Source organism: Moschus berezovskii, chromosome 27 (assembly GCF_049115385.1).
Source record: "Moschus berezovskii isolate FMDL1 chromosome 27, NW_MosBer_1.0, whole genome shotgun sequence".
Lineage (NCBI taxonomy): Eukaryota > Metazoa > Chordata > Mammalia > Artiodactyla > Moschidae > Moschus > Moschus berezovskii.
Genome location: NC_142486.1, coordinates 12,456,859 through 12,480,332, shown reverse-complemented (window position 1 = coordinate 12,480,332; position 23,474 = coordinate 12,456,859). Strand labels below are relative to the sequence as shown.

General features: G+C 47.9%; 1 protein-coding gene across 9 annotated transcripts in view; it reads right to left on the bottom strand.

The window, feature by feature from the left end:
• The window catches only part of AUTS2 (activator of transcription and developmental regulator AUTS2), a 1,225,668-nt gene that overhangs the window by 23,773 nt on the left and 1,178,421 nt on the right, over positions 1-23,474 (bottom strand). For 3 of the 9 annotated variants that reach the window (XM_055409984.2, XM_055409991.2, XM_055409993.2), the window contains 5 exons: positions 5,536-5,998; positions 4,547-4,636; positions 4,030-4,283; positions 2,576-2,796; positions 837-881 (listed from right to left, as the gene is read on the bottom strand). In XM_055409984.2, the coding sequence (XP_055265959.1) occupies positions 837-881; positions 2,576-2,796; positions 4,030-4,283; positions 4,547-4,636; positions 5,536-5,998 (1,073 nt within the window). The remainder of the gene's footprint in view (positions 1-836; positions 882-2,575; positions 2,797-4,029; positions 4,284-4,546; positions 4,637-5,535; positions 5,999-23,474) is intronic. The other 6 variants (XM_055409988.2, XM_055409992.2, XM_055409986.2 and 3 more) reach the window with 5 other exon arrangements.

Sequence of the window (23,474 nt, the reverse complement as noted above, 5' to 3'; positions counted from 1 at the left end):
AAAAATAGTTTAAGATGGTGAACCGACATGGCTACGAGCAGTTATTAAACGTCTTTCTTTCCAGTTTCATTAAAAAAAAACAAAACAAAAACCATTGAGCAAAGAAACTTGCAGAACTTCAGGTAAAAATGATGCAGTATACACTCCATAATCAAAATATCATGGGAAGATATTCAAAGTTTCTATTATAAAAGGAACCCTCATAAGTAACTGAACACGTAACTTCAGTTTGCGCCAATTTAGGTTCCAGAACGTTCTCTTAAAATTGCATGAAACAACTTTTATTAAAGAACAAAGAATGAGTTTAAAGAGAAGAAAAATCATGCATGTAAGACCTTCTTTCCTTTAAATGATATTTTTAACGAGTTGGCATGAGCTCAGGAAAATAATGCCAGCCACGTGGAAGAGGGATTAACAGTCTAGAAGAAATGAAAATCTGCTGCTTGAAGTCATGAGTCAAAAAAATACGGTACTTTCTTTGGAAGACATAATTCAAGATGAACTCTGGGAACTCTGTGTGTTAATAACATCTCTACTGAGGACTGAAATCTGTGATTTCAGAGGCTCCTAAAACTCTAACACCTCCAACAAAGCGGATGTCCCACTTGGCAGGACTTTAAAGTCTTAGGAGTGGCTCATGACCTTTTGATTCAGAAGATGATACTGCATCTTTACCAAAAGCAAACGTCACAAAAGCAAGCATCCGAAGTGACGAGGAGCAATGGGAGTTCTTGCAAAGATGGTTAAGGAAGGCTGCGAGTCATTGACTGATCGGTGGCGGCGAGAGCATGGAAATGGAAAAGCGGTTACATTGAATGGGTAGCATGGTAACTCACACTGTGCCGGTAGAATGGGTCAACTTTTGTAGGGTATTTGTCAAACTGCAAAGGGATCAAAGCAAAAGCTAGTTACTTAGAGAAACTACATTTCTATTCGCTGCTTCAGGGGAGGCGGCTCCAAGGAAGCCTCTCTCTGTTGTCAGGCAGGCATCAAACTCCGTGATCTCAGTGTATACAAAATCATTCAGAGTTCCTGAGTCTCTCTGACCAGAAATCAACAGGAATGGAAAAGTGAAAACCCATTCAGAGCATTTCAGGTTGTGACTACACTAGGGTGGCTTTCTTTCTAGGCTTTATTTAGAGATGGGCAGGAACCAAGTGTCTGAACTAGAGAGAGGAGGCAGTTGTTCAGATAAATCAGAGAGAAGTGAGCACTGGGTCTGATTTATCCAGAGAATTCCCTCTGTCTTCACCTTTGCTTTGGCAGAATGGTACATTCAGCTGTTTTTATATTACCTCCTAGTGGGGGACAGGGAGGCCTGGTGTGCTGCAGTCCATGGGTTGCAAGGTGTCAGACTTAGCAACTGAATAACAACAATTACTGCTCCCCCCGCCACCCGCCGAGTACAAAGCAATTCAGGCTTGGCCTTAGAACTTTTCTTTCAAGCAGGAAAGAGTATATACCATGATTTCTTCTAAATTATGTCCTCATCCTGTGCTGTAACTCCCATCAGTTAGATTTAACTTGTTTGTGAAATGGCTCACTCAGACTGGTATAAACTTCCCCAGATAAACAGGTCCTTAAAAATATAACCGTGGAAAAGTCAAGTTCATAAAAAAAAAAAAAAGCAGATGCAGGATTTCTCTGGGGAAAAATTTCTGGTCCCAAGGCCTCACCTAACATTCTCCTAAGTAAGGTTTATAAAATAAACTTTGAAATATGTATTTTAAAAAAACTAAGTTGAACAAAATGGGGGAGAGGGGAGGGAAGAGAGGATGCAAAGTTCAGTGAATCACAGAATTCAAATCCTCACAATGCCTGTACTGATTGCCTTCAATCAAGTATTTCCTGAAATATTAAAAAATAAATAAGTAAAACTCTAATCGTCACTGTTTGGACACGCATCCATCTCAGACTAGTTAGCATCAGAGTGTGGTGCTGTTCCTTACAGCTCCTAAGTCAAAAACCAAGCCTAACTGGCTCCCACTCCACCCCTGGCACGATAGTCGCAAGCCAAGGCCAAGACCACGTCACTGCCAGGGGTCCCTCTTACCACCAGGCTGAGTTTGGACTGCTTGCTGACAGAGCACAGCAGCAGACAGGGGGCGCTGTCTCACGAGATGCAAGAAATACACCACTTTCCACAAGGCGGGCTTAGAAAACCATCCGAGAGAGAGTGGACGCGGGAACCCAGGGCCGTCCAAGTCTCCCACCGGCTCTCTACCTTCCAGACTTCCCAGGATTCTGTGAGCGTTTACTTGCTAGCGTAGAACACCAGCAGAAGCCTTTTTGGATCTGGTGGTAATTCCCCAAGATGTCCCAAAACACCAAAACCACCCGTAGAGGTTAACTGCCGACGCACTAGATGTGACCGCCTTGGGGAGCATCTGGAATACAATCCGCCCACAGCGCTAATACCAGGTCAGCAAAGAGCTCCTGCTTCGGGCCCTGGGCCAGTGCCACCTGGAGCCGGGCGTCTCGCCCCCCAGCCACTGTGCTGCGCCCCGACGGCCCCGCGGCGCTGCGCACATGGCGCGTGGCGCTGCGCGCGGCCTCAGTTCCCGCGGGCACGCACCATGGGCGGCGCTGGCGTCGGCATGATGGCGGTGGGCGGCAGGGCGTGCGGGAAGGGCGTGAAGGTATGCTGGTGCGTGTGCTGGTGCGTGTGCTGGTGCTGGTGCTGGTGCTGATGGAACTCGGTCCGCAGGTAGGGCGGGGGGCCCAGGGAGGCCCCGCGGTCAGCACTCTGAGAGGCCAAGAAACGCGTGTTCAGTTCCTGGCGCAAGATGTCCTGCTCTGGAAAAGAAGAAGAGGCAGACGGTGACACCTTTTCCGGGGCTGGTCATTTCCTCCAGAGCAGGACATCTGAGCAACTCACTACGGAGGGCTCCGGGCCGGGACTCGGGGGCTGGGCCTTTGTGGAAAGGGCCTGCCAGGCAGACAGAGGCGGCTAAGGCCCAGGCAACAGCCTAACTCTTCTCTGTCCAGGCTTTCGGGGACGAGGGGTACACCAGTGCCGTGCACATACAAGGTCCAGGCTGAATGGCTAGAGGTCAAGTTTCAGCTCTTCTCGGGGTAGCTGAGGGACCCAGGGCATTGCCCATCACCGTCTGTGTCTGTTTCCTCATCTGTCTAACGGGGACAACACATCGCCTGTGCTGTGGGTTTGTTTTGAGGGTTAAAGAAATGAACATTTTTAAGTGCTTAAAAGTCGATAAAGCAGAGCTCTCATGCCCTCTTCCAAGGGTAAACCTCTGCTCTACAGCAGAGCTCTGTACTTGGGGCAAAGCTTGGCTACAATGGACCTGAAGTTGGGACATTTGGTTCAGTTAATACAGGTGAGGAGCAAAGAACCCAATGTCTAACCCTAAGTGTGTCTTTAAAAATCTGGTATATGTTGCCTCAAAAAGTGCATTTTCCCCACCCAAGGTAGAAGGCCTCATTTAATTGTTAGTCGCTCAGTCATACCCGACTCTTTGTGACCCTGCTAGGCTCCTCTGTCCATCGGATTCTCCAGGCAAGAATACTGGAGTGAGTTGCCATTCCTATCTTCAGGGGATCTTCCCGACCCAGGGATCAAACTCAGGTCTCCCACATTGCAGGCATTTTCTTTACCATCTGAGCCACCAGGGAAGCCCTTGTTTGACTAAACAAATCCCTTAAGCCACGATGTGACTTAAGATTCTGGCCTGCAACAGACACAGGGTGTGGAGGGCTTTTGTCATGCCCACAGGGCCCAGACAGCCTGTGCTTTACTGCTCAGTGGGCAGACCTGGTTAGAAAAGCCTCACGACTACAAAGTTCTCTCTGGCAGAAGCCCCCGAATTGTGACAGGTTGGGGTTGTTGGTACATTTTCTGCAGACTCTCAGCCCACTGGGGACTGGAGGAAGAAGATGTACTATAAAGTGGACCATGGTGAGTGGCTCAAGCCTAATCATCAGGGACAACACAGACAGGGGGGGTGGGGGTGAGGCCTCGGGAAGGGAGAGCAGGAGCACGGAGAAGCCAGGCCAGCTCCCCACTCCTACCTGAGTAAGTGCTCCCGGCCGGGTGTCCGGGCACCTGCAGACTCCCAGATGTCAGAGGTGGTGGAGGAGGCAAAGCAGTGGGAGGGGCAAACATATTGGGGTGATGTGAGTGTGCAGGGGGCTGGAGGGCGGGCGTGAAGCTGTGCAGGGGGCTGTGGTTGGGCAGTGACAGGGGGAATGGGGAGGCTGAGGGGTGCTGGGAGATGTGAGGGGGTGCGGGCTGAGTCTTCGCTGGAGTGCTGCTTCTGCTACTGCTGTTGGAACACCAAAAAAACAAAGAAGAAAGGAGAAAAAGGGGTCAGTAATCAACTTTCTTACAAACAAAACCAAGCCAAACAGAGCCATTTAACATTTTCCCTCTCACTCCTTGTCTTCGCAGGCCCCCGCCCTGTGCACGCAGAGCCTCTGCTGAAATCGCAGTTCCTCTAAACCGGCCCCACAGCGGTGGACACAGTGAACAGCAACTCCGGCGCCAAGCTGCCCCCCATCGCCCTGTCCAGAGAGCTGCCCCTCATACCCTGTGCCAGCCACTCTTCCTACAGGGGCCACGTCAATGGAAACGAACAAGCTGGTGACCTGGGCTCGCCAGGTCTGTCTGCTCCGCCTTCTGTGAAGAAGCACAGGGAAGGGGGAACCAGGGAGCTCGGGCGCCCCATCACCTCCATGGACTGGAGGCTGCAAAAGATGGGCCTGGCCCCGCGGAGGCAGCTTCCTTCTGCTGTCACAGACAGGAAAGAGCAGGGCCCTCAACCCCAGTCACCAGGCTGTCACAAGGAAAACACTACCAAAGCCATGAAGTGTGAGCGCTTAGAATGACAGCCCCCAAAACAGGCAGGGGTGGGAGACACCAGGCCCTGCACCCGGGGCTCCATCTCCCTTTTCTTTGCTGGGCTCCTTGTGCTGCTTGTCAACCCTCCCTCTGTAATCTGGCAAAGACAAGACACAAGAGGCCTGGCTCCCCATGGAGGAACGCCTCTCTTTTCCTCAACCCAGCATCTTTCTCCTGTATCTCTGTGACCCACCTGGCGGAAATCACCATGGAAACGCCTCCAACCAGAGCACTCCTTGGTCTCCATGCTCCAGTCCCATCAGGAGTTGCAGGGAGATGTTGACAGGGAGGCAAAAGGCTTCCCTTCTAAGCCTCCCTTAACATCCCGGGAATCTCCCCTGGTTTCCCTTCCCTGCCTCCAACAACCCAGGAACCAGTGGTGGGTCCCGGGCACAGCACCCTGGACTCTTCCTTCCTTGAACCTTCTCCTCCCTGCAGTCACTCTCAGGAGCCTCCGCAGATAGTTAAGGTCTCCACCATGTCCTTACCACCAAACCGATCCTCAACCCAATCCCACCCCATCTACTCCCCAGAGACCCTGTCTCCCTGCGCCTGCCTGGCTGAGACACGTTGACAAGAGATTCCAAAGGGAACCCCGGTCCCCATGGGCGCCCCCGCGCCCACCACCACCTGCCCGTCCCACCGAAGATGACCGACGCCGGGCGGGGGCGGCTCACCTGAGGCTGTTGAGGCTCAGGCTGCTGCTGTTGTAGGCGGACAGCGGCGGGAGGCTCTGGGCGGAGGGGTGGGCCTGTGCGGGCGGGAGGACCTGGGGCGGCAGCGGCCCCGGGGACTGTGGCCGGGGCGGCCTGGGTGCCTGCGGCGGCGCGGGCTGCAGCGGGGCCTCCGGCGGCGCGGGCGGCGGCTGCGCGCCGGGGCGCGGGGGCGGCGGGGGCTCAGTGCGCGGCCCCGATGCGGGGTCTGGAGACAGCGCTCGGGGCTGGGGCTCCGCCTGGGGCTGGGGCGGCGGCGGCGGGACCTGAGGGTGTGCGTCCTTCAGCACCACGGGCTCGAACAGCGGTTCTTTGCCGCAGTCCTGGCTCTTCTCCTGGCTCCGCTCTAGACCCGATACCTTGGGGACAATGGGCCCCGCATCGTGGCCGTCGTGGTTAGGGAGCGCGCCGACGCCGAGCTCCGGGTCTGTGCGGGAGAGCGGAGAGAAGAGCGAGGCAGGCAGTGAGTGAACAAAGCTGACCCCGGGCCGGGTCACCTGTGCCCAACGACACGGTCATCAGGTCCCAGAAAGGGCCACCAGCCAGAGAGATAAGGCTGCCTTCCTTATCAGAAAGTGGTTGAGGTCATCAGAGTCTGCAAATAAATGTTTCCCTTAATCTTAACAAAGCAAGATTATGCAGTGAAATTCACAAACAGTAGACAACAAATCGATTCACCCCTTTTAAAGCAAATACAGTTCTTAAAACAAAAAGTATTTATTTATTTGGCTGTGCTGGGTCTTAATTGCTGCCCCTACAATCTTTACTTGTGGTATGTGGGATCTAGTTCCCTGACCAGGGATCGAATCTGGGCCCCCTGCATAGGGAGCTCGGACTCTTGGCCACTGGACCACTAGGGAAGTCCCCAAACAGTTCTTGACGATACAAAGCAGAAGTGTTTTCAGCAGCACATGAAGCAAACATTATTTAGCCCAGCAGACATTTCTTCTCCGCCTTGCCTCCTCTCCCCTTTGCATTCTGACTGATGAAGCACGCTTGCCATTTGGAGACATTTCTGCTGAGCAACCACTAAATGTCTGGTCAAAGGTCAGGCCTCCTAAGGCTCACTGAGGATCCATCCGTTTGAGATCGAAGGAACAAATATGAATTTAGACCAACGTGAGCGACTGAACTGAACTGACGGTCAACTACACAGGCTTCAGGTTTTAAAGAATTCCCTCTGGACCACAGGAGGGGTCCTTAGCCAGGTGAATCTGGACCTTGAGACCGAGTGGGATAGGAAATGTAAGTAAAATTCTACGGTAACTAATGACACCTAGACAACAGATGCTCCTGTATGAGCTTAAATGATGTACTTCCTGCCAAAGGTCAAAAGATCCCTGCCACATCTAGTATATGGGTACCCTGATGACCCCATAAGTCAAACTCCACACAGTTCTCTAAGACAATAATGAGAGACAAATATGTCGTTGCGTATAAAGAGGTGGCTCTATGGTAAAGAATCCACCTGCCAATGCAGGAAGTGCAGGTTGGATCCCTGGGTTGGGAAGATCCCCTGGAGGAGAGCATGGTAACCCACTCCAGTATTCTTGCCTGGAAAATCCCATGGCTAGAGGAGCCTGGGGGCTGCAGTCCATAGGGTTGCAGACAATTGACCATGGCTGATCATGCACATCTTGGGGTGGTCTAGGGGGAGGGGGCGGGGGGGGGATTATCTTCCCTACATTTTTGCACTTAAAAAAAAATCCATCCTTTTCTATTATTACAAAGCTTAAAAACAGGAAGATAATAGATCACAACGTTCTCTAAAATGAGGGTGTATTTCAGGTACTCCTAAATGAATTACTTTGGGCATGACCTTTCTCTTCATATCTTCCTGTTATCAAGTGTGAAAAACACATGGTATTCTCACTGAGCCTATTAATGTCGGTTGATGTCCTATTGGGTGTATACACTTGTCATGTTTTCTTCCCTGAAATTTGCATCAAAGCAATCCATTATTTTCAGTGTTCTTTTGGTAAAACAGATCAAATTTGTAACATGCACAAAAGCAGAAACAAATGGTGGGTTTGTAAACAAACCATGTGGTTTGCTATTATGAACTCAGCTATCCTCAAGTCCCGCAGACTAGTGTGGAACAATTACACTAAGAGGATGCCAAGAAAGACCCCTCTTCATGTAATTCAGGCATGAGAGGATAAAGCATTGGAATGGATCTGGTGAAAAGAACTCAAGACTTCTGACATCCTACGCACACAGATTTTTTCCCAGTGCTGTCTTCAGAACTTTCCTAAGCGGATCTTTGCTTATGAAAAGCTGATGTGTTATGAATTTCCAGAACCTGAGGGCTGAGAGAGAACAGGAAGTTCCTGATGCGGACACAGAGCCCCTTCAGCCATAAGAACTCCCACATCACAGAGGAAGACCCTTCATCTGCAGACACCCAGATCTAAGGATGTTGGTGCTGCTACTTTTTCACTGCTTTTTCTATCATTTTCACAATATTTTCCACAGCAAGCAATTATACAAGTTCACTGAAAACCACAGGCTTCACACACTGCAGGCTGGTTAGTCAGGCCTGGGGCAGAAAGCACCAATACCTGGGAAGTCCTAAGAGGATGAAATAAGAGAACCTCCTCCATGAGGTCCTATGTGCAAAAGCAGGGACTCTTCCTGTCCTGACAGCTGAGGACTGTGATGCTTTTGTGACAAATACGGCAAACAATACACTCCCATCTTTTTGTACTGCTCTGTTCTCTCTGGACAAGGATGTTGCTGTTGTTTAGTTGCTCAGTCGTGTCCGACTCTTTGCAACCCCATGTACTGTATGTAGCCCGCCAGGTTCCTCTGTCCGTGGGATTTCCCAGGCAAGGATACTGGAGTGGGTTGCTACTTCCTTCTCCAGGGCATCTTCCTGACCCAGGAATCGAACCCGGTTCTCCTGCATTGCAGGCAGACCACCTGGGAAGCCCTCTTGGATGAGGATAGTGACAAATAAATACATAAATATTTTCCATCTTGTTAGGTTACATTCAAATTCATGACCTCCCTCTAAAAATCAAGGTCTAAAGTTTCTCTCAGACATAAAAGAAAATTTCCTTCCCAAGGGACACCACCCAGAGGTTATTACTTCAGTTTACTTACGCCAGTGAGGAAGTACAGCAGAAACACACATATAAGCATTTTCTCCATCGAGCCTGACTATATTTATCTCGTGTTCTTTAATCGATGAGCCTCTAGAATTTGGACAACACAGCTGAGTCTGCAGGAGGCACCGTGCAGGCTGGGGCTCGATTCCCAAGGCCCCATAAAGACAAACCGAGGTGGTTCTTACCTCTGCTGTCCCACTGTCTGAGGACCAACCCACACCCAGCTGGAGTCAGGAGTGGTGCCGAGACTTGGCATCATTGTCATCTGTGATGTTCAAAGATGTACACAGGCAAGACCAAAACCTTTCTAGCAAACTCTACGCATTTGCAGGGAACCACCTATGAGGGATTACTTAGGGAATCAAGAGGCACAGAATTTTGGAAGAAGACCAGAATCTGGGAGACCATCCCAGCACTTCTCAAACTTTAATGTGCATAGGAATCCCCTGAAGATCGGATTCAAATGCAGGTTCAGCGGCTCGAGGGTGGTGGTGGTGAGTGGGGACTCCAGAGTCCACCTTCCTGAGAATTTCCTGGATGATGCTGACACCTGGATTGTTCTGTGAGTAGTAGGGGTGTTATCTAACCCTCCGACTAGACAGGGGATAAGCCCAGAGAAGTGAAGGAACTTGCTTGTTATTTAATAAACCAGATGGCAGAGTTCTAGTCCCAACTCTGCCACCACCAAGTGCTTCTTCTCTGATTTATACAATGCTGCCTCCTAAGAAGCAAAATAACCCTGAAACAAAGCAGGTAATGATGAATCCAGGATTCGGTTACAATGTTTTAAGTACAGCCAGATAGTGAAAAGGGTTAGGAAAGCTAGAGAGGGTTGCTGGAAGATGGCCGTTCGGCTCAATTTGAAAGCTATCATCAATCCATCAGGGAGGGTGCTGCTGCCTATGAGCAGGGCAGCGACAGGTTGGAAGGCTGGTAAGAACTATGGGGCTGAAAGTTTTACGACCACCATTTACATGGATCTGTGAGGCATGGATTAGGCGTCATGCATTTTTGTGGCTAATTGGTAATGCATTTCCTCTTCCTTTCAATTATTCAATAAATGCATCTTCCCAGTTAAGCTCTTTCATCCTGACAGTCCATTTATCTTACTGAGCTTCTCTAAAACTGGCAAGAACACATAAAGAAAAAGGTGTGTTTTTTTGGGGGGGTACGGGGGGCGGAAATATTGCTCAGTGTGCTCTGAATTTACCAAAGGATGAGATGCGCTGAGGCAGAAAGAAGTAAGAACGTGCGCAAATTGACTAGTCTTATTTAGAAGTCTTATTCCATTTGGGGGGTTTTAGAATTTCTCTCTGTGTTTGTAAAAATAACATTATGCGTACAATAAAGGATATGCAAATTTGAATTACACTGTACAGTAAAAAGGCTGAATGTACTGTGTATAAATTATAGCTCAACAAACTTGATTCGAGCACAATAAATTTATTTTTTTAAACTTAAGGGTAGAGTAGGAAAAATGTGCCTGAGCTGGCTACAACTTAGATACAAATTCTCTGGGGAAAATGGGCTCTCTTTTAGTTTACTGCTGCTGCTGCTGCTAAGTCGCTTCAGTCGTGTCCGACTCTGTGTGACCCCACAGACGGAAGCCCACCAGGCTCCCCCTTCCCTGGGATTCTCCAGGCAAGAGCACTGGAGTGGGTTTACTAGTTGAATATAAACCCTGTCACCTTTGTGGAGGGTGATGTCGCAACATTTACCCAAAAAACTAAGGAGTTCCTTTGACCTGGCAAATAACAATTTGGTCTAGAGACACAGTGAAACAGTATCAGGATGTGAATCACATGTTTGGAAACAACTCAAATGGAATCATTAGGGCTACACATAAATTTGACACCTCTGTACAGTGGGACCCACTGCAAGTGCACCAATGAATGAGGGGCTATATATGTACAATGCAGAGCATGAAAACCCTAGCTTTTATGAAAAACGAAGAGAAATAATATATATTCATTTTTACTTTGTATCTAAAGAAGCTCTGGAAGAATATCCAAGAAACCAATAGCCTTGGATTACCTGCTTAGGGTGGAGAAGGAAATGGCAACCCACTCCAGTATCCTTGCCTGGAGAATCCCATGGACAGAGGAGCCTGGGAGCGGGGCTGCAGTCCATGGGGTTGCAAAGAGTCGGACATGACTGAAGCGAGTTAGCATGCACGCACACCTGCTTAGGGCCTTGGGGAGGAGTAAGAACTGGGGAGACAGGGAATGGGGGGAGGGAGAGGTATTTGACTGTCTGCTGCTGCTGCTGCTAAGTCGATTCAGTCGTGTCCGACTCTGTGCGACCCCACAGACGGCAGCCCACCAGGCTCCCCCGTCCCTGGGATTCTCCAGGCAAGAACACTGGAGTGGGTTGCCATTTCCTTCTCCAATGCATGAAAGTGAAAAGTGAAAGTGAGGTCTCTCAGTCGTGTCCGACTGAGTGACCCCATGGACTGCAGCCTACCAGGCTCCTCCATCCATGGGATTTTCTAGGCAAGAGTACTGGAGTGGCTTGCCATTGCCTTCTCCATTTGACTGTCTACATACATGCATATTTAAATTTTTGAATCATGTGATCATGTAACCTATTAAAAATTTAAAAATTGGTCTCAGGTTTAAAAACAGTCTGCTGCTGCTGCTAAGTCACTTCAGTCGTGTCCGACTCTGTGTGACCCCAAAGACGGAAGCCCACCAGGCTCCCCCGTCCCTGGGATTCTCCAGGCAAGAACACTGGAGTGGGTTGCCATTTCCTTCTCCAATGTGTGAAAGTGAAAAGTGAAAGTGAAGTCACTCAGTCGTGTCCGACTCTTAGCGACCCCACGGACTGCAGCCTACCAGGCTCCTCCATCCATGGGATTTTTCTAGGCAAGAGTACTGTCTAAGCAAAGGAAAAAAAGCAAAGCAAATAAAATTGGGGATTTGAAGAGTGGTATGACTGATAGGCATGGAGAGTATCTTTTATATAAAGTAAGAAAATACAGTGCATACATTTATACTAATAATTTTTAACATAAAATGGATTTTATGAAAAATATAAATTACAAAAAAATTGACTTAAAAGCAACCCAATCATAAAAATAAACTGAAAAACGACTCCATATCAATACCCCTTCAACCGAAGAAAAGGTACCAGGTTATGTTATAGACAATGTGGACTAAACCTGTAAGAAGCAAATGATCCCGGATGTTGAGACCGAAAATCAATAGCAAACCTACAACCAAAGAAGGGGCAAAACTGTTATTTACAAAAAATATAAAGATTGAGTTGAGAAACGGCCAGCCAGCTAAAAAAATACGAGAATTAATAAGAGAGCTCAGTAAGGTATCCGAACAAAGAAAAACCACAAACATCTGATGCTTTTCTACACAGCAGCAACAGTGATGAGAAAATAAAAAAGAATTCCCTTGACAGTGACAAAAACCATGGGACTTCCCAAATGGTCTGGCTGTTAGGAATCAGCCTTGCAATACAGGGGATGCTGGTTCGATTCCTGGTCGGGGAACTAAGATCACCCATACGCCGGAGCAACTGAGCCCACGCTGTCTGTGCGTGTCACAACTAGAAAGTCCAGGCACCGCACTGAAAGATCCCCCATGATGCACCTAAGACCCGACGCAGCCAAATATAGAACTAAATGAATAAACATTATCTAAAAAAAAAAAAATCACACGGCACTTGGAAATTAGAGGGCCTCTCAACTTTCAGAAACATATACCTCCCCCCAAATGCTTTGAGAATCTGTGTTCAAGGGTGTTTTATGATGCAGAAAATAATAAATAATTAAATGGGGGTGGAGAGAGAGAGAGAGAGAAGTAAAAGGGTAAGCCACGGAAGAGGCAGGTTTTCGAAGAGACCATCCCTTGGGGGTTTTCCAAGTTTGCTGGAGTGTATATGTCTGTCACAGTGACTGGAGGGAATCAGTGACTCTGAGAGAGATGAGATGTTTCATGGTATGACGGTAAACCCCACACAGTACCTTGGTTCACTTTCTAAAGTCCCACTGAACATCTCTGCAGCTGAAAAACCTAGAGCCTGTCTTTGCAAAGAAAAGACAAAATAACTTTTTGCATGGTTTTAAGACACACTGGGTTCTCAAGGAACGCAACTATTGCATGCTGTTACCTCTGCTGTGTAGGTCTTGTGGTGGAGTTGTTTCTCACTTGGGAAGATCATGACATCAATGGTGAGGCTGCTCCTGCTGTTGGAATTATTACGATAGTTGTATCTCTATACACAGATTCAGCCTCTGACCTTTCGTTGCTTTCTAATGTAAACAGGCATGTATGTACTTAAAACATACTATGTTATTATAAGTTACTTTCTATTTGTTTCTCCTTTACATTTCATTAAAGGCTTTATGTACATTTTAAAATTATGTGTATAGATAAGCCAAACATAGTGTATAGATAAACCAAATATTTTGCTCCAGAAATTAAACAATGAGAGTGTGCTATAAAATATTTCTTATACAAAGAGGGTGCTGGGTGCGGGTGAGGATGAGGTTTGATGTATTGTGTCCCTGTGATGGGCTGCTCTGTTTCCAGAATTCTAATAACTTTCTGCAGAAATGTAACAACTACCTGGAAGGGCTGCTATGGAAGCTAAAAAGTCATGTTATGTGCCTTTCACAACGTACAGCACAACATAGAGTAAGTGGTCAATGTTCCCAAAACAACTACAGAAAAAGATTTAATTTCATGGAGAATATTTCCAGACAAAATTACTATTAAGTAAAATAAAGGAAACTATTATCCCTATTATCTGCATAAATCCATACATCTACACACCAAAAGAGATTAGAAAGATACGCATTAAGATGCCTCTTGAGAGCCCCTTGGGCAGTAAGGAAATCAAACCACTCAATCCTAAAGGAAATCAGCCCTGAATATCCATTGGAAGAACTGATGCTGAAGTTGAAGCTCAAATACTTTGCCCATTTGATGCAAAGAGTTGACTTCCCTGGAAAAGACTCTGATGCTGGGAAAGATTGAAGGCAAAAGGAGGAGAGAGCCACAGAGCACGAGATGGTTGGATAGCATCACCGACTCAATGGACACGAACGTGAGCAAACTTCGGGATATAGTGAAGAACAGGGAAGCCTGGCATGCTGTATACAATCCATGGGGTCGCAAAGAGCCGAACACAACTTATCGACTGAACAACAAATTCCATTAACTAGAAATAACCACTGACTCAAACTTTTAAATTTGTGCTTTTCTTAACTTTACAAAGTTTCTATAGAGAATACGTATTATTATCGCACAAGAAAAGGATTATATTTTAAAGAGAGTTCTTCATAGACAAATATACCACCCCCAACCCCCCACTATCTAAAGAAATCAACCAGGAAAGTAACTGGTTAAGTCTTTTTAAACTGCCCCACCTACAGGATGGAGGTTTAAAAAAGCTCTTCACCCAGAGGACAGATGGTGTTTTTCTATCAGAAATCAGGATTGTACATGAAGGGCATTAGACTTCCATCAACTTCTCTATGTTTCTAATGTATCTGAAGAGAAAGGAAATGGTGAACCCTGATGATGGAGAAGGAAGAGGTGGAAAGGGGAAACAGGGGAGGAGGAGGAGAAAAACTCTCCCAGGACACATCCCTGTTCTTCTGGTCTTTACACTGGATTGCTGTTGCTGTTTAGTTGCTAAGGCGTGTCTCTCTTGCAACCCCATGGACTGTAACCTGTCAGGATCCTCTGTCCATGGGATTTCCCTGGCAAGAATACTGGAGTGGGTAAACATTCCCTTCTCCAGGGGTCTCCCGGACCCAGGGGCTGAACCTGGGTCTCCTGCATTGGCAGGTGGATTCTTCACCACTGGGCCACCTGGGAAGTCCTTACACTGGATTAGAAACCCCTAATTTACCCACTATATTGTCATTATTGTAGCAAATACGAATGAGCCTTAAAGGCCTCACGAAAATCTTGTGGGACAGTGGCCACTAGGCAGTGCACCTACCCATCCATCCATCTGTATCTTTCTGAATGTTTGATCCCTATCATCTAGGACTGGACATGGCCTACTTTTAAATTATTCTATTCTACCTTCTAGCAGGCTTCCCTGGTGGCTCAGAGGTTAATGTGTCTGCCTCCAATGCGGGAGACTGGGGTTCGATCTCTGGGTCGGGAAGATCCCCTGAAGAAGGAAACGGTAACCCACTCCAGTATTCTTGCCTGGAGAATCCCATGGATGGAGAAGCCTGGTTAGGCTACAGTCCACGGGGTCGCAAAGAGTTGGACATGACTGAGCGACGGAACAGAACGGAACGGAACCTTCTAGTTAGCTTTTCTACTTACTTGTCCACATAAAGAGCCACAGAAACCTCACCACACAGAAAGAAGATGGTAGCCAAACAAGAAAAGGAACCCAGACTTTAAAAGTGGGAACATCAATAAATATGGAAATGTCCAACCCAAACAGCCCGGAAACACAGGCAAGCATCAGATTTCTGTAAATCGACATGCAATTACTTCAGGCTGCCAGCAATATCCATTCTTTAAACACAGCTTCTGTTGTCTACTTTGTGACCTCAGACAAAATCTCCTTTTTAGCAAAGACTGCATGTTTTGTATAAGGCTTCCCAGGTGGCTCGAGTGGTAAAGAACCTGTCTGCCAATGCAGGAGACATAAGAGATGCAGGTTTGATCCCTGGGTTGGGAAGATCCCTTGGAGGAGGAGATAACAACTCACTGCAGTACTCTTGCCTGGCGAATTCCATGGACAGAGGAGCCTGGCGGGCTACAGTTCATAGGGTCACACAGAATCGGACATGACAGAAGAGACTTAGCAAGTACATGTGCATGTTTTGTATATACTTATTAAAACGAAAACAACTGCTGAATTCATTTACCAATACTCTGAACTCTCCCTATGTTTTAGGTATCATCTGTGTTTTATTTTTAATTTTTGGCTGCACCCCACAGCATGTGGGACCTTACTTTCCTGACCAGGGATCGAACCCATGTCCCCTGCATTGGAAGCGGGGGCCTTAACCACTAGACCTCAGGGGAACTCCCAGTACCATCTCTAAAACTGTACGCACCAATGGTGTTTGACCGAAAACAATCTACCTTCTCTAGCACACACTTCTCTTCATTTTCCTCCTCTCCCTCTTTTCTTCAAAGGATTAAACAGAGACCAGTCTGTTCCATTAGCAGATTCAATTACTCGAACAAATGGAGGGATGACAGTCTTGCAGCTCCTTCCTTCTCGGTCACTGAAACTGTACAAATAAACTGAGGAAAGCCCACTGTTTGTTCAAGGCAAATTAATTTTCAAACACTGTAAGAGTGGGTGATCAGGGGAATGATGGGTGCTTGGCAGGGCTCAAAGAGATTCCATTTTGTGCTTGTCATTTTGTGTAAACATTAATTACCATCTGGGAGGCGAAGCTCTGGGCTCAAGTCTGCATCGCAAAGCTCCGGGGGCCTCCAGGGCTCCGGGTATAAAGAGAATCCTAAGTGCGAAAGAATAGCCACAGCGTCTGCCAAAACACCAGCGGGCCCCCCGGGGAAGCTGTGTGGAGCCCAGAAGATTAGAGGCTGCTGGTCTGACAGAGGCTAGTTTGGATAGCATCGAGTTTACCAGATTAACCTGGGACAGGGGTTAATCTGACAGGGGTTAAAGAAAAGTCAACAGAGCGCAGTTGAGTGTACTTAGTCTCGATTCAAGTTTATTCCCCGTAAACCCCACACCAAAAAACATCCATCTGCAAGAGGATGCCCATGTTCCTGATGCTTTATGACCCAAAACTTTGCCTTCAAGGAGACAACCAACCTTGGCTGTTCGGATAAGAGCCCATCAGAATGGCTTCCACCTGCAGCCTGAGGCAGCTTCGTGCAAACATTTCACGGGCCTGCAAACATTTCATGTCTCTTGTAGCCTCTGGCAAATGAGAGCAGGGAAGGATCATGTTGATGAAGGACCAAAATCCGGAGGAGAGAAAGAGGCTGTGATCTTCTGGGGGTAGAGGTGGGGCCACTAAAAAGTCTTTTTAAAAACCTAGGCATGTCAAGGTCATATGTCATTAATTCTCCTTGTGTTTTTGCTCCACACAAGGAAAAACGAATTAGCGTCACCTCAGATACCCAGTATGGTGCTAGGTGCTGAAGATTCAAAGGTGAGTAAGAAACAGCCCCGGGCACCCTTGGTGGTCTAGTGGTAAAGACTCTGTCTGCCAGTCCAGGGGACACTGGTTCAGTCCCTGGTCCAGGAAGATGCCACATGCTGACAGGCAACTAAGCCCGTGTGTCACACCTACTGAGCTCACGCTCTAGAGCCACTGGGCTGCAACTACTGAAGCCAGCATGCCTGCAGCCTGTGCTCCACAAGAGAAGCTGCCGCAATGAGAAGCCTGCACATCAAAACTGGAAAGTAGCCCCCGCTTGCCAAAACTAGAGAAAGCCTGAGCAGCAGTGAAGACCCAGCACAGCCAAGTATAAAAATAAACAAGGTTTAAAAGAAAGTCATAATAAAAAAGAAAGAAACAGCCCTGCCTTCCGGGAGCTGGCTAGCGAGGGTGTAGAACACAGAGGGAAAACACTTGACTCGGCCGTCAGGGAACCTGTGGCCTTCAACTACAGTGTCTGCTGTCTGCAAGGTTCAGAGAGAAGCTTAGATAACCAGTGCTGATGAGTATAGCTGCTATGTCTTATTTATTTGAGTTAGCCATGGGGCTTCCCTGGTGGCTCAGATGGTAAAGAATCTGCCTGCAATGCGCAAGATCTGGGTTTGATTCCTGGGTTGGGAAGATCTCCTGGAGGAGGGCATGGCAACCCACTCCAGTGTTCTTGCCTGGAGAATCCCCCTGGACACAGGAGCCTGGTGGGCTACAGTCCATGGGGTTGCAAAGAGTCGGACATGACTGAGCGACTAAGCATAGCACAGCACATGGTTATCTAACATTTCCTGCTGCACTGGCTCCAACGTTCAGTCTTAGACCCAAATCAATAGAATCACGTTCTGGGCTGTGTGGAGACCTGACAAGGTATGAAGGGCAAGGTCTCCAATCACTTCCCAGGACACTGCAAAAACCCCAAAGACCAGGTTCTGAGAAGCCCAGGCTTTTGTGCTTTGGCCCCAACAACACACTCCCATTGTTTTGGCTTGCATCCTCCTGTCAACCCCAGTATTCACCGGCAGGCCTTCCCCGAAGAGACCACCTCCTGCCTGGTCTCCCTTGCCAGTGCCTCTCTGCCTTGGTGACCCTGCACCTGCTGGCGTGGGTCTCAGCTTCCAGGCCCATCCTTGTCGGTCTCGTCTGGCTGTGGACCGAGCGCCCATGTGACACTGCACTCTGCATGTGCTCACCCCAAGCCCAGGACGCACTCAACACTTGACATGATGCTCCTGTGTCTATCAGTACAGGGGTCCCAACAAGGAAGGGTGCTGGAAGGATTTTCAACCACACGTGGATGTATTCGTGCAGCATGGTACGTATACTCTAAGTGAGGAGAAATCTAAGGACGAGGCCATGCCGCAGTCAAACCCGAAGGACACGTTCCTCAGACTGGAAGACAACAAGGAGAAAGGCCCTTGGTTTATTTTGGAAATTTGCCAAGAGGTGGGACTCAGGCAGTGACAGTGAATTATACCTTTAGATGTTTGGTTAAAAAAAAAAAGTCTTCTAGTATCTAATCATCCTGCCTTTCACATTAAGAACTATCAAGTGAGGATACGGGGGAGAAGAAAGGAATGTCATCCTTCTAAAGGCAGCCCTCCCTCCAGGATTTTCGTTACTAAGTACAGGCGAGGACTCAAAAGCTGTCAAGCTCAGAGAGGCTCACAGATCTTTTTAGAGACCTGCCGCCTTCCTTGTGTACTGCTGTCCACGGGTTGCTTCGAGCATCATCAGCTTGAAGTTTCATGTCCGTAGACAGACGGGGCAGTGATCGTGAGGGTCATCTGCCCCTGGTCCCCTGGAAGCAATCATTTCTTTGGTGTCATGTATCCTTGCCACCTTCTCTCTTAACAGAATAAGAGATTTTTCCTGGCTCTATGTATGTCTGTTGTTGCATCAACACGACTCTGAGGTTTTGGGGGCCCCTGGGATGAAGCACCTGGCTAGCAGTGTTCACACTCTGAAAGCTCAGTGCACCCGTTAAAGTTGGCAAGTGACTGGCTCTATGTTAAACTCTATTTTCAACACTCTGTACTTCACCCGAGATTGTTTTCTCAAGGACAAAGGTGAAAGCTGCCAGCACCAAAGACCTACTGAAATATGATCAGCCACCCTACCCTCCTGCTTTGTTCACTCTGATTGTATGTCATCTGATTTCGGGCGCAGGTCAGACAATCACTGAGACCCGTTTAGTAAAGAGGCTGGGTGGGGTATGTGATGGTGGCAGGTAGAAGTTTCCATCTCGTCTATCCCAGGCCTTTCCTTGGCTCCCTGACACCAATATAAAATGTCCCCACCGCTAAGCCTCTTCCTAACCCTTGGCACACAGGGCTGTGGTAAGGTGTGACAGCTGAGCTAAGGTGGTCCTGAGTTCCGGGCAGTATCAGGTAACTTTTTCACTGCTGCAGAGCCTGCAAGAGCACGCACACCGCATCCCTCTAAAAGGAGAGAGTCACTTGCATTGTGCGACATCCCTCTATCAACTTCTCCAAAGTCACCCTCGCGTCTGGGTCCAGGTGTCAAGGGGAAGGTTGGAAGTTACTCTAGCACGAAAGAGTGAAGCAAGTCGCTGTGATTTTTCAAGCAGCCACTAAATCTTTCTGTCCTAGAGAGAAGAGAAGAAGGAACCACAGATGCCAGGGCACATGGACCACTCTGCCCTTCCTATGCCAAGAGAGCTGTGGCAAACAGGGGTGGGGGTCGGGCAGGGGGTTAGTAACGGGAGGAGGAACACCGGCGACCCCAGTCGTTTTCCCGCCGTGTCCACACAGTGGTCACTTGGCGAGGGGTAGAGCATCATCAAATATCCCCACAGCAGTGTTTCCCCAGAGTGTGGTTGGAAAACTCCAAGACCCACTCTTGTCCTGTTCACAAAGGTCGCTGTGAGAAGCGGGCTCTGCCTTGCTTCAGCGATGAACATGCCACCAGCATCCAGACAGGCCTGTCTGTACGGGCTGTACTGAGGACAGACCACAAAGTTCCTCCCGAGTCTGTGCAAACAACCTGCTGTGACCCATGGGGCCAGAGGGCTGGGCGGCCTGTGATCTGTCTGACCAGCTTACGGGTGAACACCACGTATGCCGCTGGACCGAATCCATGAAGCTGTTGTTTTTCTGATATCATGGAGCCTTTGATTCTTTAGTTGGAGGAGGAGGAGCAGAGAAAAAGAGGACTCTGACAGTTTCTCTAATAAGTTCTGGAATTTCTGATCCCAAACTGGTTTCCACCTTATCCTACGATTCTAAGGTCTTCCACAGTCTCACAACCCCGCAGTGGTCCACAGACCAGCAATACCAGCCTCACCGAGGGTCTTGTTAGGAAGTGAAATCCACAGTCCCCATCCATATGCCCATGCAAGCACTGCTCTGGAGCACGCCTGGGAGTGTTAAAGAGCCTCGGGAAACCCCATATAGCCGAAGGGTGCCATTCATGAAGCTGCTAATCCTGCCCTGTCTCCATCTCCCAAGACCCAAGCTTGGAAATAAGCTCCTTCATTCCTTCCTCGAGCAGGGTCTCTACCAGCCTATAAGCTGTTGCAGGGATGGGACGGTGGGAGGTGGCAGTATCGAGGTCTCGTTTGTGGCCATGTTTCCCATCCTGGCTCATGGGAGTTCCCTGGATCACTCGCCATGTAGAACAGGGAGTTATAGAGTTGTGGTCCAAAGCATGGCCATGAGCCACCTTCAAGGACCCGATGGTTGTCACACAGTGGAGGAAAGTGGGCCTACTGTGAACAGCATCATAGGGAGAACTGTGACCAAAGGATATATAATGGCAGAAGAAATTTCCAATCTAAAGTGGCCTGGGCTGCCGTGCAGGGGAACCAGCTAATGCTCTATTCTGCTCTTCAACACAAGTGTCCAAGAGGACACTGAATGACCCTGACAATGAGTTTGGAGGACTCAGGCGTGGAACGGGAACGGCCTGGACTATATGACTTCCAGGATTCCACGAGCTCCCAAATGAGGTATTGGGAGCAAGTTCATAGGGAGAACATCATGTATTTATTTTCCTTGACCTTTCCAGAACCTGACCTTCTAAAACATTTCACCTGTAGGTTATTCAACACTCTCTCCCTGACTTGCACAAATTTTAATGAATGCCACATCTTCAAGAGTTATAAACTAAGAATCCCTCCCCCAGATGACTACAGATATAACTTTCCTCAGGAAGAAAAGAAGTAAATCTGCTTATTCCCAGCTGTGGTTTTTATGAAGTTTAAAGAGATTTTTAAGAAATGGAGTGAGGGGAGTGTTGTGTTATTCCCTATATTTGAAATATTTTATCTTTTTCAAAGGATAAGTCAGACAAGCCTTAAAGTCACTTTCTATAAATGATCCAGTGGCTCAGACAGTAAAGAATCCACCTGCAGTGCAGGAGACCCTGGTTCGATCCCTGGGTCGGGAAGATCCCCTGGAGAAGGGAATGGCTGCCCACTCCAGTATTCTTGCCTGGAGAACCCCATGGACAGAGGAGTCTGGCGGGCTACAGTCCGTGGGGTCACAAAAGAGTCGGACACGACTGAGCAAGTAACAGGGGGAAAAAACGAGCTCAGCGGTAAAGAATCCACCTGCAATGCAGGAGACACAGGAGACGTAGGTTCGATCCCTAGCTTGTGAAGATCCCCTGGAGGAGGGCATGGCAACCCATTCCAGCATTCTTGCCTGAAGAATCCCCTTGGACAGAGGAGCCTGGTGGGCTATAGTCCATAGGGTTACAAAGAGTGGGACATGACTAAAGCAACTGAGCATACACACAGGGGGAAAAAATCTCTTGCCATATTTCCATTTGCCATTATTTCATCACTTGTCATTATTTCACTACCTTCGATTTATCGCAGAAAAGGGAAATATGTTCAAGTATAAAATCTGAAGCTGCGTGTCTATATGGTTCAGGAAAGCGGTGAAGACGCAGATGACGCTAGCCTATTAGAAACTGGAACCCCACTGGGTTCTGTGGTGTAAATGGTTAGAACTCTGGGTTCTGAAACTGCCTTTCTGCTTGAGCCACCTTTCCAATCTGAAATGCTTAAAACCACCCTTTAGAAATAAACGAGCGGGAAATTCTAACTGTCCTTGGATGGAGACAGAGTTGGAATAAGACACCAAATCAGCAGTGTCTCCCCTCACTGAGAACCATAATCCTGGAAGGGAGATGCTGTCTGACAACCAAGTTGAGGCTCAGGACGCGTACTGTCACAGTGACTCAAACCCACCAGCAAATACCTGAATTTTAAGTCCAGGGATGCCTTCAAAACATAAAGTAAAAGAAAGGTAGCAGAGTGTCTGTTTCCTCTTCAGCTGCAGGAGGACCATGTCTGCTTGGCTGTCCTACATCCGCATTTCCAGCTCAACAAGCCTAAAACCAAACCCACCCCTCACGCCAACTCTGGATCCCCTGTCCCCATCATCAACACTTATAATCACTGATCAACCTGCTTTCATTCCCCTTTAACAATAATCAGTGGCTGGGTGTAAATACTGCCTATATAATGCTGTTTAACACAAAGAAAACAACAGTTACAAAATCTGCTGTTCTTCAGTGGCCTGAGCGAGCTTTTAAATATAAATCGGACCATGTTGTCAATCTCTTGTTTAAAACTCCACAGCCACTGTGGACTATGGAGGTTCCTCAGAAAGATAAAAATAGAATTACCATAGGATCGAGCCACTCCTGGGCATATATCCAGACAAACCTCTGATTCAAAAAGACACACACACCCCTGTTAACAGTAGCACTATTCACAATAGCCAAGATATGGAAACAACCTAACCGCCCAACAACAGATGAATGGATAAAGAAGATGTGGTACATATATATAATGCAATACTCCTCAGCCATAAATAGAAGAATGAAATAATGCTGTTAGCATCAACATGAATACAAGTAGGGATCATACTAAGTGAAGTCAGTCAGACAGAGAAACACAAACACCAAATGGCAACACTTATACGTGGCATATAAAACATGACACAAACGAACCTATCGATGAAGCAAAAAGACTCACAGACAAAGAGAACAGACTTGTGGTTGCCAGTGGGGAAGGGACTGGGGAGAGATGCAGTGAAAGGTTGGGGTTAGCAGATATAAGCTGTGACACATAGAATGGGTAGTTTCCCAGGTGGCTCAGTGGTAAAGAACCTGCCTGACAATACAGGAGACTCGGGTTTGATCCCTGGGTCAGGAAGATCCCCTGAAGAAGGAAATGGCAACCCACTCCTGTCTTCATGCCTGGGAAGTCCCATGAACAGAGGAGCCTCGTAGGCCATAGTCTATGGGGCCACAAAAGAGTGGAATGGGGACACAATTTAGCAACTAAACAACAGCAACACAGAACGGACAAACAAGGTCCTACTGTAGAGCACAGGGAAATACATTTACTATTCTATGATCAATCCCAATGAAAAGAGTATTAAGAATAGATACAGGCATGGCTGGGTCACTTTGCTGCACAGCAGAAATTAACACATTGTCAATCAACTATTCTCCAGTTAACATATAAAACAGAATCAAACCCCCAATGGCTTCTCATCTTCTGCAGAAACGACTCACACCCCTCACCGTGGCTCCTGTGTTCTCTCTGCTCCCGACCACCCACCACCCACAGGCTCTGGGCTCTGCTCGCTCCCTTCTCACACACAGGCACTTCTGAATCTCCCCTGCCAACA